Below are 17838 nucleotides of genomic sequence, written 5' to 3'. Positions count from 1 at the left end.
AATCGATAGTTGAATTTATTTATTCATAATCGTTATAGGCAGAATACATAAGAATATTGGGACTCGAAACCGCTAGCATTGGAATCGACGTTTCATGTAAGAATTCTACATTTGTCCCGTGAGAGGACCCATGTCCCGTCACAGGCCCGGGTCCTCTCACGGGACGCTGCAGTTTAACTCATATGCAGTATTTCCACAATCAGGAAGTAAATGTCAAAATGTGGATAGGTGTCACCGAAATAAGAGTCAAGGTCGTGTGGTGAACTTCCTGTGCATTGCGCAATGTTTATGTTATCATTATAAAATCATATGATCTCAGAAAATGGCAGGAACCAACAAACAGATTCTTGTCCAAATTTTTGTCGTTTTGTTCTGTTTTTCTCAGGTAAACGCTGCAATCTTTGATTATTATTTGAGACAGGGACCAGGGGTACCCAAAAATCCCCAGAGGAAGAAGAACGAACTAAAAAAAGATTATTGCAACTTTTTGACCTGACTGACATTTTTGTGGAGATTGGTAACCAACACACAAACAAGGGCAAGAATGGTCTTCTAGTTTGGCACCTCTAAACAAAAGATGGATGGGGCTCATTCCCACATGGCAAGGACCTTGGGCGACACTAAACCCAACCCAGCCAAAATCTGCCGCAGGGCTCCAGTGCATTCGTAGATGTGGGCTTAAGTGAAACTGTACAATTAATACCTTGGTTTAGCTAACACCATTTTATTTGGGTTGCCGTTTTCATTTAATGTCGTAATTACTCATATCAAATTCATATTCTACAGAAATGTTTCTAATTAGATCATTAAAATCTAGTGGGGACTGATAATTGTTTGGATAATGTAATCAAATTTCAAATTTTTTAGGTTGATTCAAACCAGCAACAACTTCACAACCATGTAACGAAAGTCCATTTGATCTACATGAACCACTTAGGTAAGAAGAGAATAGCTTCATAATTCGATCATAAAAATTCCTTGACAATTGCCAGATTATGTGTATAATTTGCTATCCTTGATTTCAGATGTTGGTTATTGGATTCCTGGTGGATTCGGATACCTGCTCGAAGTAGTCAACGGTTATTTCTCCGTCTACTTTCCTCGCGCGATCAGCACTCACGATCTCTTGATAAAACAAGGTTACGTGGAGAAATTCACTTACACCACTCACCCATGGCTCGTCAGTTTATATTTAGACTGCCCGAAAGATCTGACCATATCAGGAATTGATATAAAGGTATAATCCACCATCATGCTTCTTAGAATAATGGGGTACCGGCGCACACCAGATAGCGTAATAATACACTCATTTATACGTAGTGAAAATTAGTTCATTATCAATGAACTTTCAACTGGACTTTTTGGCTCCCAAATGGAAATTTTGTAAAACAAGTCATCATCAAAAAATAGGCGTCCCCAATGAGTGTATGGTATAGTTTTACTGAAAATTGATTGGTCGATGAGAAAAGTTGATTCGAATTTAATGCAGATGTCGAAGAAATTGCAGCGCGGTAACCGAGTAACCACTAGCGCACCTGGTGGATCCTCACCTGCCATAAGTGGAATCCTCGATTGCCACGCACTGCTTGATAGTTAGCATGTCATAAACAAAAGATGAGGCTCATACCCACACAGGGGCTTGTCATAATTTTTTTCATGACAAGGACCTTGAGCGACGCTAAACCCAACCCAGCCACAATCTGCTGCAGGGCTCCAGTGCATTTGTGGATGAGGGCATAAGTGAAACTACAATTTATGCTTGATTTAGCTAACACCATTTTATTTGGGTTGTCGTTTTAATTACTGCTGATTGATTCTTATATTCTGAAAATTAGCGTTTTATAATGTTTCTACAGTGCCCAAATGCGACGCAGGTGAAAAGCTTTGAGAATGCGATCAGAGAGGGTGCTATTACCTGGCACGCCGGCCCGATGAATATGCAGTTTGAGAATGGTAATGGTTTATTCGTGGAATCGGCTTTGAACGTCAGCAGACGTTTGGACGACCGGTTCGGAATTCGTAGGAAAGCACGCGCCGTCAGTCAACGCGATGTCCCAGGTAGTGTTTGCCTCTAAGAAGTTTTTCCCAAGAATTTCCGAGAGAAGTTTTGATTTGATTTTAAAATCTGCGTATCGTTTTTGGTTCAGGTACGACGAAAGCGGTCATTCCATACCTGGTAAAGAGCGATATTCAAGCTATTTCGATCGGTATAAATCCCGGTTCTCCGCCGACCGACTTCGCAGGACCGACTCCATTTATCTGGAGGTACAACGGTGCTGAAATATTAGCGGTCATTCACAAAGGTAAGCAAATAGAAATACATGTAGGGATTCCGGAAAAAGTCTCCAGATAACTTAAGACCAAAGGCAATAGAGCATTTCTCAAACAGTTACATATACATTATTTAATAAAAACTGCTTTTCACTAAAGAATAGTGTGAAATTAGCTATTGTTCTATTAAAGTTTTTTCATTCTTATCTGCTTTCATTTGTAGGTGGTTATCCAAATAATCCTGGACCTTATCCCGCTGCGCCTTCTGGGTTATCAGTGGATGATTGTCACTGGGTCGATGGTTTTCCTGAAGCTCTCTGTTTTGCCTTTAGAACGGACAACAGTGGACCACCAGGGAGTGTGGCTGTGAGTTTATGAGATCATAGAGCGATTTCATCGATGCATTTGAACATATTTTCGGGTTCTAAAAATACAGGGTCCCTAGTACGACTCCTTGATTCCTTAAAAACTCATTGAAAATGGAGAATGCCTTTGAATTGCTTGATACACCTTTGATTCGAACAAAATGCCTGAAACTCCTTAAAATTGTTAGAAATAGGCAATTAAAAATTTGTGTTTGTAGTTGTAAAATGGACTTCCCCTGAATCGATACATCTTTTTACCCAATTAGGCGGTTACAGAATTAGAAACTGAGTTTAGGTAGACCTAGCGTAAAGGATAAAAGATTGCTTACAAAACCACTGAATTAGTGGTTCACTGAGATAAACAGTACTGATTTTGGAGGAATCTACAGTAATTGGGATATGAATTAAAGTAATGTTGACTCACCTTGAAATTTTCTCCTTTAAAACTTGAAAACTCCTTTTATCCTGGAATGACTGATCTGTAGATCCCTGAAACTTCTCAACTTTTGTTATTTCAGGAGATTTTGGGGTACCACGAGATTTTGCGTGCAGAATTTCCAAACGCGAAAATCGTTGCGTCAACCATGGGCGATTTCTTTGCAGCGTTGGCTCCGTACAAATCGTTGTTGCCTATTGCGACCGAAGAAATCGGCGACGTTTGGATAACTGGTATTTCATCAGATCCTCGCAAAACAGCTGAATATTGCGCCGTAATGAGAGTGATGGAGCAATGTGTACAATCAGGTGAGACTTGATTGTGAAATCAAAAAGAAATTGACTCTGAGGCTTCTGTTTCATTTTTTAAAATGAATGTTTTTTTTAAAAAAAAACCTCTGTATTGTTTTATTATGCATGTATACTTGGTCATTTTAACAATTTCTCTGTACTGTGTTTTAGGCCTATATTGTGAAGCGCATCGATTGTTGTATAGATATGTGCTATATAAGGAAATATATCATTATTATTATTAAGCTTGGGGTGGTAGCTTTCGTAGTTACCACCTATTTCTTATTCGTAATAGCCTAGGTGGTTCTTAGGATGCTTTAGCATTTATTTTAGACCCCCGCTTGATTGTGACTAGCCCCTGTGATTTCAATGAAAATCTTGTTTAAAGTGATTAAGAGACTGCTGTACTTGAAAATTAATGGATTTGAAACATTTGTGATTTTAGGAATGTGCTCGATGGATGATCCGGTTATTGTCAATGCTATGAGGTTTTTGATTAAACCGATGGAACACACATGGGGTTCGGGTGGAGTTTCAGACTTGGTCAACTGGAGCAATCAGCAGTTTGAGAAGGTCAGAACGAGTAAGTATGTCTGCAAATATTTACGATATTCTACTCTTAAGAAACGTTGAGCGATGAATTTTTACGAGGATTCGAATGATCTTATTTCAGCCAAAATATATCAAATGGTTGAGAAAACTTGGCATGGTCAACGAGAATGTTTCAACTTCGGAGTCGATATACTGCAGGCCCATCCCGTTTATCCTTACATCAAAGATGAAATCTACAAAACGAAGGCTTCAGCTCCAGATTTAACTGGTATGATTTTATGTAATCCTGACTGCTTATGAATTCTTATGCTCCTTATTTGAAAAAAAAAACTGCTGGAGGCCAGTTGCACTGTCGTGAATTAACTCCAAATATGGATTTCAATCTTAAGACTTGTCTTTAAAGTTGGTTGGTTAGTTGGGCTATAGAACCAAGTTGACAAGTAAAAAACCCACAGTTGATTGATAATAAAGCGTTTATTGTCTGACAGTTTCGGAGTTCTAAACTCCATCATCAAAGAAACCAAAATCATATAATAATGAATTACAGTAATTAAGAAATACAGTTGTTAAACATCGAATGCGGGCTTTTACTTGTTAGCTCTAAATACTGAGATTAAATATCAGACTTCCAGTCAGAACCGAGCTGGTCTTAAATTATAAGCCTCGACAGCGCAACTGGCCCCTGGAGTGCCCACGTAGAGATTCCCAGGTTTCACGTTGAATAAGCACGATCAATAAAAGCATTTTCTATATTTATCCGTGTAGATTACGCTAGAGTTGCCGATGTTTCGAATATGAAATGTAAAAGTGGTATCATATTTAGTATTGGTAAAGACGGTGCCATCAATAGACTTTATACACCTAATAATCGCGTGAGAAAATTAGTCATGTTCGATGAGATATTTTAGCGCAATGAAGTTTGTTTGTAATGAGATTCGCCTGTATTTCGATTTCCAGGTTGAATGGGCATCTGAGGAATATCCGTTAGCTAAGTTCGTGTATACGACCTACAATCAAACCGATTTTAGGATAATGGCCGATAATTTCAACTACTATCCGCTTCTTCACGGAATTCCATTCGGTAAAGTGAACTCCGATAAGACGTTAGCTCATCCAGAAAGTAGAGATTGGATGATTCACGTTACCGATGCTTATATGAACACGCGTAAGTCTAGACTTTAATTCCGATGAAGTGAAGACGCACAATTTTATGAAAAACTAGATGAGAATTTGACGTTATGGGGTCAGTTGCTCAAAAGTTGGTTGAAGATAACCAGTGGATAGATACCATAGTAACAAAGAACTTTTAATTGTCACTATGTCAACTATCCACTGGTTAACTCAAACCAACCTTTGAGCAACTGGCCCATGGTTCAATTCTGTGGGTTCCATAGGAAATGGCTAATAGAATTGAGCCGTCAAATTCTCATTTAGTTTTTCGTTATATTGTGGATTTTTACTTCGTTAATATCTGACAATCGCTTGTTTAATTCTGATTCCTTTTGTAACCAACTATCATCGGATGTTATTTACTAATGTTTCGCATTTTGTTTCACCAGAAACCTCATGTGATGTAATAGTGAGAGCCATACCCGACGAAGAGTGGCCACATTTCTGGTACGGAGCCCCGAACCATTTGTGGATTAAATACAAAGTTGTCAACAATGGTAAGAATCATACAAGATTAATATACCGGTAGCTTTTGACACAGTTCTGACAGGTCCAGGAAATCAGGGTATTGTGGATTGCTGGTGATCAGGGTGGCACATGGAACCTCTTGATAAGAATCAATCCCCACTGAGAGAGTATCTAATGATTCAATCAGAAAAGTTTTGGACAATAATCAGGAAAATATCTGGAAAATTTTGATTCCCTGACCTGTAAGGACCTTGTATTGAAATGATTCTCGCAGTTCATTTAATCCGAGTATTTGTTAAACAGATGTTGAAGTCGAGTATCTTACGATGGACAAAACGACGACAAGATTGGCCGAAGCATTGTGGGTAGTGTTTAAGCCCCGTCCTCAACCTCGTTTTAAGTGGACGTTGTACAAGCTTGGATTACCGATAGATATGGCAAACGTCATGATGAACGGAAGTCAACATCAACACGGTATGTCGATATACATCCTTGTGTTCTTTTGATGTTTCTATACATTTTATCCGACTAAGTAAAGTAGAACTCGCTTAATTCTGGTGACTAGGGATTTCTCCGAATTAAGTAAAATCCGAATTGTGAATAATAGTTTACATGGTTACAGGCTGAATAGACCAAATATTTCGTCCGATTGAAAAATTTGAATTAAGCAAATTCTACTGTAATGTTTCTATGCATTTTAGAAGTAAATAGAACTTGCTTAATTCTGATGAATAGGGACTGCCCAGATTTCTCTGAAATAAGTAAAATCCGAATTTTGAATCATAGTTTACACGGTTCCAGGTTAAATGGACCAAATATTTCGTCCAATTAAAAAATCTAAATTAAGCAAATTCTGTTATAATCTAAGTAAGATAGTATTCAAAATGTATGTATTTTGAGGAGGGAAGGGTAGAAAAATCACTTCTTTGTAAAAATTGGTGGTATTTGCATTTGAACAGTCCTTAATCACGTTTTGAGAAATTTCTTACTGAAATTTATATTTCTTTATCATAGGAAGCGATAAAGGTTTCTATTACGGAGATTCTTCTCACGGATTGAGAATCACGTCTTCTGACTTGATTCTCGTTTCGCCCATAACGTCGAAAATGTCGCAGAACGCTCTGCCTATAGATATGCGTCCGATTTCAAACGTAACCGGAGTGGCGTATAATATCTACAACAATGCGTGGAGCACGAATTACATCACGTGGTATCCGTATTCGGATGAAGATCGAAACATCAAATCACGATTCAAAATAACGCCGCATTGAGAATGATATGCGCGTGAAGTAGCAGATTAGGTCCAATTGCAGATCAAAAATATATTTCTTCACATATATATACCGGTAATTTGTAAATTTTGATAAGATTGTCTTATACTCAAGCATACACGATATTCTAATCGACTTATTTATTACACCGTTTTACTATTATGTTTGTCTTGATTGTTTTTTAATGAAATAAAAAAGTAAATTGTATGGATGTTTGAAAAGTCCCAATTTTATGAAAAATGTCCTAAATCATATGTTAGGTACTTAATTCGATGTATCTACTTGAGATGTTGGTCGATTCATATTTTTAGTTAAGCTAATCTTTCTAATTTAACTATCTTGAAATAGAATTCTATTATGTCATAATGTCAACATTCCATTACTGAAACACATGACAATGTACATAAGATTGCTAGAAAATAAAACTTTCCTTTGACTCGAGGCAAAACGCGGTGAACTTGTCTTCGATATTTTTAAAAAATGGCTCCTGATTTCATGTATAGCTCTGGGATTATTCATTTATTACGTAGGCATTAGGGGAGGGGTCAGCGCAATTGCATACTGTAATGCTTAATGTATATGAAAATATGGCCGATTCTGCGTACAGGGGGAGGGGGGTTGGAAAATTCTAATTTTATGCGTACATAATAAATGTATGATCCCTTAAGCCTAGCGCACATCGACACTGCGATTGGAGACAACTAGTTGCTACCGAACGATAACCCCGCGCACATCGAAATCTAGTTACAACCGGTCAGTAGCAGCAACTACATGGCGTGTGTCGATCGTCGAGATCCAGAGCGCGCACATCGACAGATATGACTGCGATTGAGTACAACCAGTTGCTCAAAAGTAGAACATGGGCAACTGGCTGGAACTGGAGATCGATCGACGCTTACCAATCGTAAGCTCGCTCAAATCGACACATTCAAGCAACTGATCGTATCCAGCCAGTTCCTCTCATGCGCCGAAAACTGCCTTGCAACTAGTTGTCTCCAATCGCAGTGTCGATGTGCGCTAGGCTTTAGAGGGCTGAAATGACGTTAGCCTTGTTGATATGAAGTCTCAGATAATCGTGCATTCCTCTTATGAATATGAATCCTCGGAGGACACAACGAAACCGGAGTTGAACTAGTGAACCAAATCCAATTCCCATTTGCCAAGCCATCACTCAAGTCAAAACTGAAGATATTTTTCATATGAAATGTTTATTGTGAGGATTTTTACTGCAACATATTTTTCTACAGATCTTATCGAGATTACATATAAGTTTATAAATTAAACGCGAGAGACAGCAGAATAATCGGCTATTATTGGTCCTGATGAAATACTTAAACTTACAGAAAACAAGAAGATAATTTAGTATTCTTCCAATAAATTGCCTAAGGTCAAATGTGTCTATATGACTGTTATGTGTTTGATGGTTTTGCAGTAAACCCCCACACTATAGAGATGTTCAAGGTCTCACTGGCACAATACATGAATAATCTAATCTGACAAAAAAATACATGGCAATCATTAAACTTATACACACAATCTTATAGCGTTCAGACCGGTTACCAAAGAGATTTCGTTATATACAATACGGATTACAAATCCGCTCATAATAATTAGCTAATGGATTGTTGAGGCGAGGTGTGATTACTATTTCATTTTAAATGCAACACAATTTGTCTGCAGCTTAAAATTGATTATTTACAAGAGAAATTTATCATCATATCATTCGTTAAGACTACGACGTCCCCTGATCAACTGACAAACACAATGTCGAAATATACATCTCATCTGCAACTTATTCAATCAAATATTTCCATATATATCTATTTACATACATTTCTATTTTTGATAAAAATCCGCTGAACGGAAATTTGCTTCTATTTACAACGAACATAAATTTGAGCAACAATCCCGAGAAACTGGATACCCCTGGTATTATACAACTATTGTCTTATATACATCCGCAAATTTCACTACACCTAAATTGTGCTTTACTATGTTTTAAGTTAAGTAGGTTACGTTTTTACGATTCGATTTGAGTATCGTCGATATCGAGCAAATCGTCGTCCAACAATTCGTCTTCACATTCCTGGAAATAAACGACGACGTTTACAAATTAGGGCACTGATACACCGTCCCTATCCCGTTCAGATCGCGACGCAAAGATATCGGACATGCTCGATCAAAATCAGTTGATTTTCAATAATTTTCAGTTTTCAAATCCAAAAATTAGCTAACTAGATAAACTCTGATTAATCATAGAATTCATGAGACTTAGATGAAAATTTGACATTTCGGCCTAATTCTGTGGGTTCCATAGTTCAGGAAATGGCCCACTGAATTAGGCTGTCAAATTCTCATCTCTAGTTTTTCATTATATTGCGGGCTTTTCATTCGTTGTCCAAAGAATTTGAGAAATTCTTTTCTTAAATCTTAATTGACCTGAAGAAGCGTTACACTAGCGAGCCTGGCACTTTCAGGTGGAATTAGTAGCCAGTACCCAATTCATGTACCCAATCAAAATTAATTCGAAACTATTAAATCAGGTTTGTTTAGCTGGATATCAACCTACATTTACCTGAACAATCAGTTCCTCTGTATCCTCATCAGCATCAATGATCTCCTCTTCGACCTCTTTATCGCTGTTTTCGTCGCACTTCTCATCGGTTTCGTCGTTAAACTCCGGTCGAATTTTTATTTCCGCGTCCATCTTCGTCTCATCAGCTGTAGATGTGACCGGGGTTTCTTCCGATTCGTTCTCGACTGTTTCCACTGCTGCCGCTGGAATAGAGATTGCTGCAATCTCACATACATGGTATGAATTAAAAGAAGAACAATCTACTTCTTCTGAATAGCTGACAGGATGGCAACTTAAATTTGACTTGCTTTTTCCCTGACTATTCCCCGACATGCACGTCATATTCCGCTTTGATCTGCTAAGAATCCAATCAATTAACGCAGTCAAATATGTAAGACATATACGGAAACTTTGATTTTACTTGTGATTAAGCTGTCTTAACTAATTTCCCTTACTTTTCCTGATTCTCAGCTTATTTACAAAATTCCCTGACTATTCCCTAACTTTCTTTAAGAAAATTCCCCTGATATCCAGATAAGTGGCCACCCTGACTTATCGAAGTATTTGTATCGAATACATACACTCATCTGTTTTAATTTCTGTTTTCGCTTCAGTTGCCGAACTGTCCTCATTTTCTTCCGTAGTAGCCGTCTCCTCGACTTTGACAACGGCTTCCGATTCGGTCATTTCTTCGTCTTTCACTTCAGTGGTTTTCTCGTCATCGGCTTTTTCTCCGTCAACCTGAAAACAAACGAACAACCGTTTCTCATTTCAGTAAGGAATCGACGTGGAGCTAGATCCAGTTGAGTCAAACTTTTCCAATCCATACTTTATTCTCTTCGGGCTTGACTTCTTTCTTTTCTTCTGCTTCTTTCTTCTGCTTTTCTTCTTGTTCCCTTTTCTCGCGTTCCTCTTTCTCTTTTTTGCCCTTTTCCAGTTTGGCTTTGGCAATTTCTTCCCGAGCCGCCTATAAAACAATTAAAACAACGTACTACTCACTCTAAATTCAAATACATTTGCAAAATGTTTGATTCGCTGATTCTGATTTACCAGTAGTTTCTCTTGATGAGGTTTCGAACGCGCGTGGTTTTTCTTGGCGGCACTTTCAGTGTGATAGAACTTCGTGCACAACTTACAAAAGAATCCCGACACTGGTAGAATATATTCAAACCCTGTATAATGAATAAGTAATCGATAGTAACAAAATTCACAGTTGGGAGTTTTCAAAACAATCTGACTGGCCACTTTAATTTGACTTTTCCCCTGACGATTCCCCGACTTGCATATTGTTTTTCCTGACTTTATCTGCTCAGAATCCAATAGCAATCTCAACAAATTTCCCTGATTTTCAACTGTTTTACAAAATTCCCTGATTTTTTTTTTTAAAGAAAGAAGTTTTCCCATCTTTTCCCTGATTTTCAGGTAAGTGGCCACCCTGTTACCGATGAAAATGTGTCCTTTTTATCAACCAACTTCACAGTCGGGTCAGTTTCCACTAGCCCCTGGAATTGTAATAACGTCCTTGACCTATCGACTTAAAAGATCTCACCGTTCGGATCCTGTTCCATCGTCATGTGTTCCGATTCCTTATTTGTGGTTTTTTTATCCGTATGATGACCGCCGCGGCGACTGCGATCGTCTCTGCTCCGATGATACCGAGACGAGTCGCCGTGTCGCGACGAACTGTGATAACCCCCGCTGCGATGCGAGTCCCGACGGTGCGAGTCGTGGTGCCGTCTGCTGCTGCTACTGTTGTCGTGACGACGGTCGTGGCGATGGCGATCGTCGCGGCGACTTTTGCTCGGAGATTCCTGAAGTAAGGATTTTCAGAATTGCTTATTTTAAGCATTTATTTAAGCTATAACAGGGTCCTTACAGATCGTGCATTCCTGGATGTAAGGAGTTTTAAAGGAGACAATTTCAAAGAAGCGTCTGCATCACTTTGATGTCCTAATTACTGTAGACTTCTCCGAAATCGGTAAGGGGTCATTCATTTTATTACGTACGCATTAGGGGAGGGGGAGGGGTCAGTGCAATTGCGTACTGTAATGCTTAATGTATATGAAAGAATGGCCGATTTAAAAATTTCAAATTTTATGCGTACGTAATAAATGAATGATCCCTGCTGTTATCTCGGTAAACAGTTAATTCAGTGGTTTTATAAGGAAATTTGTATCCTTAAAAACTACCTTAACTAGGTTTAAATTTGGTAACCACCTAATTGGAAAGAATCCTGGTCCTACTGTACCGATTTTGGCTTAGTTTACTGTAGCACTACAAACAAGACCAATTGCCTATTTCTCAAATTGAGTTTTGGGTATTTTGCTAGATAAAATCTAAAGAATTTCAAGCACCTTTAAAAGCATCATTTTCAGTTTTTACAGAATCAACGAGACCCTGTACAAGTTATGATAAATGAATACGATACCTTTTTCTTAGTTTCATCATCCGATTCGCCGACTTCATCCATAACGACGAGGTCGTCCAAATTATCGGGGAAAATGAAATCCTCGTCATCCTCTTCCTCTTCTTCCTGCTGCTTGGCTTCCTTTGCCTTCTCAGCCTCCTCCTTCGCTTTCTTCTCTTTTTCGATTTCCCGTCGCGTCTTCAAGCGTTTATTCAAACCCAGATTCTTGATACGATTTTTCAGTTGAGTCTAGAGACACGAGGGAAAAACATTGCGTCGATAAAAATCTCAACGAGGCGTTAAAAAATATTGCGTAATAATCAAAGGTCAACGAAGACCTTATTCTATGATATGAACACTTACCTTATGGGCCTCTGATCGAGAATGAATTTCTCGCGTTCCGTAGAAATTCTTCTTACAAACGATACAATAATTCATCGTCCTAAAAACGGATGAAGAGAATTTGAGAAATGAGAGCAAGATTTGATACGGGGCAAAACTTCTTAACATTTCACAATACAGGGCGGCCACTTTCTGTCAAGATTTTCTCAACGTAAGAACACAAAATTCCCCGAGTAAATGTGAAGAATTTCTTGGATTAAAATTTATACATATTTTATTACATATTTTACGAATCACGTATTGATAAAGAAAAGCATTGTCAGCAACAATCCAAATCCAGAGTTTTCCAGGTTTTTTTGGCAAAATTTGTTAAATCCCTGTTTTCCCGGATTTGTTTTCCAAATTTTTGATTCCCTGAGTTTCCCAGGCATTTAAGTCAGTGCCCGCCCTGCAATAGCCGCAGTATGAAACACACGTTTGTACCTTGTTTTGACCGAGGCTAACAATCTGGTCGTAACCCTGTCGGACAAAAGATTCGGGGTCGACAACAACTTCTGTTTCTGCTTCTCGACGATTTCCTTCGGAATAAATTTCTACGAAGAAACAAACGAAATGATCGCAAGATATTAACGAGAATTATCGCGTGGCAAAATGGTCGAACTTCAAGTGCGTGGATTATAGCCGTACGTAAACACGATCGACATTGAAGAAGATAGGATAAATCACATATGATATTCATTTTTTTCTCATTACAATTTCATAACAATATTTCCTTACAAAATGAAGCGCTTAAGAAGGTATTCAAACCACTGATATACTGAGACACGTTCTCAGCGAAAATAATAATGATCGGTCGTTTGCGAGAATTACCTTGGGAAAAACTTTGAAATTTTTCAAAGGACGCCTTATCGGTTTCACCACTCTGTCTCTCTGTCGAATAGAACAACAACAGATCTGATTAGTGATTTTTAATGAGAATCCCCCTATGGCTTTTCATCATCAAATTATTCCCAGTATATCAATGGTGCATAATTTGGACGAATAAATGAAAATTAAAATCCGCAAAAAAATCACAAATTCGATAACATCTATTCAACAGGAACAATCGACAACACAATATCACTCATCAGATTCCGTTTTCAAACATTTTCAAATATTCGAACTACAGTCAAACCTGCTTAAAGGGGAACTGCAGTGAAAACTTTTTTTTGTATCTTATATGCATTTGAAACCTTTATCTCATCTGCCGTAAATTCTGCAGATAACAGTATTAAAATTGTTATTTATGAGTTAATAAGGGAGAACTGGAAATTTCAACTAGCATTATGTTAAACATCGACTAGAGCTTAATGAATGGCCAATTATAGTTTCGTCACTGCAGTTCCCCTTTCATCCGAATCAGTTTAATCCAGATTTCAAGATATGGTTTTGAGTCCAACTATACATGTAGACATAGATACGCAAAATATAATTTCTAATCCGGATTTCTCATAAACTAGAATCAATTTCTCCATGCGAAATGATCCCGATTCAGCAGGTACTACCGTTCGGAGATAACGGCGTAACATAATTTAAACACAACATTTATTCGAACTCTAGTTACAGGTCATACGTACCCTTTTGAATACTCCCATTCTTCGCCACTTAGGCACGTCATCTTCTACAATAAATACAAACGCGTAAATCAACAACAAGTTCACGAATTAAGGTTCGAGCGAGGGTTCGGCTAAACTCGTCGTTCGTAACTAATTGCGAAAATATATACGATTAGTTAGTTAGGAGAGCTGTCTAAAATTTAAAGAATCTGACAATTTTTCTAATTAGTCTCTAGTTTTCAACGGGCAGACTACGTCTAAGGTGTTGCCTTCGACTACGGTAACTGATTATACTGCGTGGTGGTAATATTTATCGCAACGAACAGTCCCGAGAGTACCACCACCATCTTCCAGAATCAATCGATCAATTCAGACGTTGCAATCTCATCTCAACTGTCTCCACGCATAAACCCGCTGATGATTTTTTTTTTTTACGAGCAAAGCAGCGCTGTACGATTTGAGTGCATTTAGAGCAGTAATAGGCTGACGATTTTTTTCAAGTCCTTATTTTCAGTTGCATGCATGCGTGCGTACGTGTGTGTGTACAGCGATCTCGCCGCCGGAGCTGGCGCTAAAAACACGGATAAATAAAACAGCCGGCTACGTGTTTCCGCAAAGTCCTGTAGCCTCGATCGTCGGCACTCGTCGTTGGCAAAGAAACGCAGAAACAGACATAATTTTGATAATCTTTTTTTTGTGGTTTGTTCGAGTAGTAGAAGTAGAAGAGTCCTCGTAATAACGACTGCTGAACCTGATGGTGAATATAACGTCCTATATGAGCAGTAAATACACGACACTCATCTGTCGACGAAGGTCCTATTGAAAATAAACATTTGATCAATGGCCGCCGTTGTTGGCAGTGTGACCTAGCGGTTGTTTTACCTATCGGAGACGTAACAGACGCGGCCGATCGTTCCGTCGTTTCCAACTCCTCGAACGCCTTGTGCGCCGCCGCCTTCAAACTGTTCGGGTTCTTCTCGGCCTTCAGCTCGACCGCTCTCTTCTTCTTCCATTCTTCCTGACGTTTGCGTCGTAGGTCGTCGCGTTGCTTGTCCGTCAGCGACGCCGAGTCGTGGTGCCTCCTCGGCCCAGACGACGCGCGGTGACTCGTCGACGTCGAGCCGTGTCGACTGCCGCTCCTGCTGCTGCTGCGGTGGTGGTGATGATGACTTGACGACGTTCCCGTCTTCGTGCTGCGACCGCTCGTGCTGCGGTAATGGTCTCGTCCGCCGCGACTCGACGTCGGTCGACTACGGTCCGAATGTTGCCGCGGCGACGGTCGGCCGCCGCGACCGCTGCTATGACGATTCGGAGATCTCCTAATTCCGCCACTGCGCTTCAATAGGGAAATACACAAGTATGGTTAGATCAGAAATCCATTTAATCAGCCATTTTTTTACCAACTGCCCCTTCCCGAATCATCGAAACCCGCTAAGGCTACCGAGCTATTTTCAATATAGCCAATCGACCAAATTCCTAGATTACAGACCGGGGACTGGTTCCATAGTCATGGCTTACACAACTTAAGACCAGTCTACAACCATCTAAGTCGGTCCAACAACTCAAGACCAGTCTTTAAGATTTAAAACCACTATGCACTGAAGTCTCGACTATGAAACCGGACTCAAACTATACCTAAGTGTAGCAGTTTTCACCAAAAATTGAGTAATTTGACATCATAAATAGAAGAATTGATTGCGATTTATAGAGTATTTTGATTTTTTTGCTCTTAAAAACAGTTGTTAACTTCGAACGAATAGTCATTGTCATGTCTGAGATTATATGATGGTAAGTTATTCTCAGCTAGCCCACAAGATATATACGGTTTAAACTGTCCTACCTCGCGATGGGGCGAGAAATGACGTCCTCCGCTGTTATAACGACGGTCGCTGTTGCGAATCGGTCCACCACGACTCGGACGCATCGGCCGGTCACTTCTTCTAGGAACTCGCGGGCCTCCTTGAGTCATATCTGAATCAAAATACATCGGGTTATTGAATGTGTTAAATACCTTTCTTTCAGGGTTGGGGCGACCACTTTTTCATTTCTGAACCAGATACATCCCATTTCAAGGACAATATTCCCCAAGTAAATGTAAAGGTTTTTTATTAAGAAACGTGGCAGATTATGATTTTTCTTCTGCTAAACCCCTCTAGTGCTGGAGTTAATATGAACATTCGAAAAATTCCACCCTTATGATCCGTATATCGCTTTTAATTGCATCTTATCAAAGTGCAGTGTGGTTACTATTATTCATTACTTATTGTTAGTTACCAAGATTTCACTTGTTAATAACATAATAATATTTATTTCGCCATGTACATATGCAGTATAAATGATGTATAGATTATAAACAATTAACATACATACACGGCTGGATGCTTGGAAAGCCAATGGAGGCTGTGTCCCGTAGGGATCCGAGCACCCAGAAAAAAAGATCAAAATTTAATGAAATTAGGTAGAATGAAGGTGAAATGGAAACGTGAAATGGGAGTAATCTGTCTGCTGTAGAAGTTTTGGATACACCAGTTTGATTTATTAGCTTCAAAGAATTGTGCTTTAAATGACTTAAAACCAGAATTAGACCTGTTTGACAGGTGCAGACATAAAGACATAAATGGGTTAAGACTTTATAAGGCATAATTGCCCGTATAGCCTATCTGTCTGTTTTAGGACTTAATAACTAATGATAGATAATTGGGCAATGATCAAACACCTAAACCATGATCGGATTAGATCGAACGATTGATACATACGTCTCATGTTTGCCGCAGCCATCATCGCGCCTAACGGGTTTAACATCGGCATTCCGCCTCCCATGCCCATCATCTGATTCTGCATCTGTTGCATCGCCTGATTCTGGAACTGTTTCGTCATCATGTGTAAAGAGTTGAAGTCCATTTTTAAGCTTAAGCTGAAATTCAGATTAGAAACACATTAGTTTTGCCGTTATTTTGAACAAACTGTCTACGGTTACGCGAGTCTGTACTATATCTGCGTAAGGTAAGGTGAGGCTTTACATAGATTAACTTTCAGCATGACTTCTAGTTGTGTGCTGTGGCTCAGTGGGTAAAGCACTTGACTATTGCTAGAAATTTTTGCTTCGGTTTCCAATCCCAATATTGCAAGTCAGAATTCTAGTGTATCTAGTGTACTCCCATAACCGCAGCTATTGCACTCCGTTTAACGACTCCTGTAACTGAAGCCACAGCGTATTTTGTTAACACCGATGGCATGCGATTATCATGGATGCAAAGTCACTCTATCCTTTTTTTACTCTTCTTAACAGGGGCGGATCTAGGATGTTCCATGGGGGGGGTGTCCAATGAGAAAAAAGGTCACTTTTTACGAAACACCACGTACTCCGGATACTTCATCAACATTCTAGGGGGTGCTTCAGTCATTTCATGCGTTGAAAAAATATTATAGGTAGAAAACCTTGGTCAAAAAAATTTTGCGGTGACATTTTTGAGGGCACTTCATTTTCAAAGTTAAGGTCTAGATCCCCGGCCTAGATCTGCCCCTGCTTCAGCTTCATAAGAAAAAGGCCTTCATCTTGCTGATGTGACTACGTTACCGTTCAGTGCAATGAAGCATATCAAAATGAGTGGAATACACTGGATGATAGGGAAAACGTGGGACGATTTGAAGCGCCACCTGTTGGTTGGGGATAGTCGACGACAGGTTTTCTACATGCACATCACACGACTCGTTTTATAAGCTCTATTTTGACACAAAAACGCCTCCCATGATTAGAAACAAATTACCGCAACTATCCCCGATACATACCTCAGAGGCTAATCACCGATCTAACGTAAAAATCAATGATAATTCGCCGAAAATAGCGATTTTTTGTACAATTCACCGCTTCAATAATTCAAGATGGCGTCGCTTGTCGTAATGTTACGAGCACGGTGATTGGTCGAACTTCGTTCCGCTCAGGTGCGTGTGAGAGATTTGCGAAATGTACAATGTCGACTTGTCAATTCATTGAAAATTTGAAAATAAAGAGAATCTATCATCTATTTAGATATTTGATGTACGAACGAAATGTTTGAATTTCAGAAGATCATAAGGATCAGAAGGAGCTTATATT

General features: G+C 39.2%; 2 protein-coding genes across 2 annotated transcripts; one reads left to right on the top strand and one right to left on the bottom strand.

Moving 5' to 3' along the window:
• The first annotated feature begins 316 nt into the window (after positions 1-316).
• Positions 317-7261, top strand: LOC141908277 (uncharacterized). Its single transcript, XM_074798248.1, has 14 exons — positions 317-385; positions 868-937; positions 1026-1237; positions 1857-2058; positions 2148-2303; positions 2495-2637; positions 3155-3380; positions 3808-3945; positions 4036-4182; positions 4680-4786; positions 4872-5079; positions 5474-5581; positions 5856-6026; positions 6567-7261. The coding sequence occupies exons 1-14, from the start codon at positions 323-325 to the stop codon at positions 6821-6823; spliced, it is 2208 nt and encodes a 735-aa protein (XP_074654349.1). The 5' UTR covers positions 317-322; the 3' UTR covers positions 6824-7261.
• A 776-nt stretch (positions 7262-8037) lies between these two features.
• Positions 8038-17645, bottom strand: LOC141908611 (uncharacterized). The gene is made up of 15 exons (XM_074798714.1): positions 17532-17645; positions 16499-16656; positions 15583-15713; positions 14625-15078; positions 13764-13807; positions 13018-13077; positions 12631-12740; positions 12169-12247; positions 11827-12054; positions 10948-11209; positions 10449-10570; positions 10228-10365; positions 9980-10139; positions 9399-9601; positions 8038-8909 (listed from the first exon to the last, which is right to left on the bottom strand). The coding sequence occupies exons 2-15, from the start codon at positions 16641-16643 to the stop codon at positions 8844-8846; spliced, it is 2202 nt and encodes a 733-aa protein (XP_074654815.1). The 5' UTR covers positions 16644-16656; positions 17532-17645; the 3' UTR covers positions 8038-8843.
• Positions 17646-17838: the final 193 nt, after the last annotated feature.

This window comes from Tubulanus polymorphus, chromosome 7, assembly GCF_964204645.1.
Source record: "Tubulanus polymorphus chromosome 7, tnTubPoly1.2, whole genome shotgun sequence".
Lineage (NCBI taxonomy): Eukaryota > Metazoa > Nemertea > Palaeonemertea > Tubulaniformes > Tubulanidae > Tubulanus > Tubulanus polymorphus.
This window is presented reverse-complemented; position numbering and strand designations above follow the sequence as displayed.

Bases quoted from the DNA above. Each gene is read 5' to 3' on its own strand.
- LOC141908277 (XM_074798248.1), top strand. From the start codon at position 323: ATGGCAGGAACCAACAAACAGATTCTTGTCCAAATTTTTGTCGTTTTG. The intron at 2,059-2,147 runs GTAGTGTTTGCC...TTTTTGGTTCAG, and splicing joins CAGTCAACGCGATGTCCCAG to GTACGACGAAAGCGGTCATT. The intron at 5,582-5,855 runs GTAAGAATCATA...TTTGTTAAACAG, and splicing joins ATACAAAGTTGTCAACAATG to ATGTTGAAGTCGAGTATCTT.
- LOC141908611 (XM_074798714.1), bottom strand. From the start codon at position 16,643: ATGGACTTCAACTCTTTACACATGATGACGAAACAGTTCCAGAATCAG. The intron at 11,210-11,826 runs GTATCGTATTCA...TCCTTACTTCAG, and splicing joins ATGATGAAACTAAGAAAAAG to GAATCTCCGAGCAAAAGTCG. The intron at 10,571-10,947 runs GTGAGATCTTTT...TTCATTATACAG, and splicing joins GATGGAACAGGATCCGAACG to GGTTTGAATATATTCTACCA.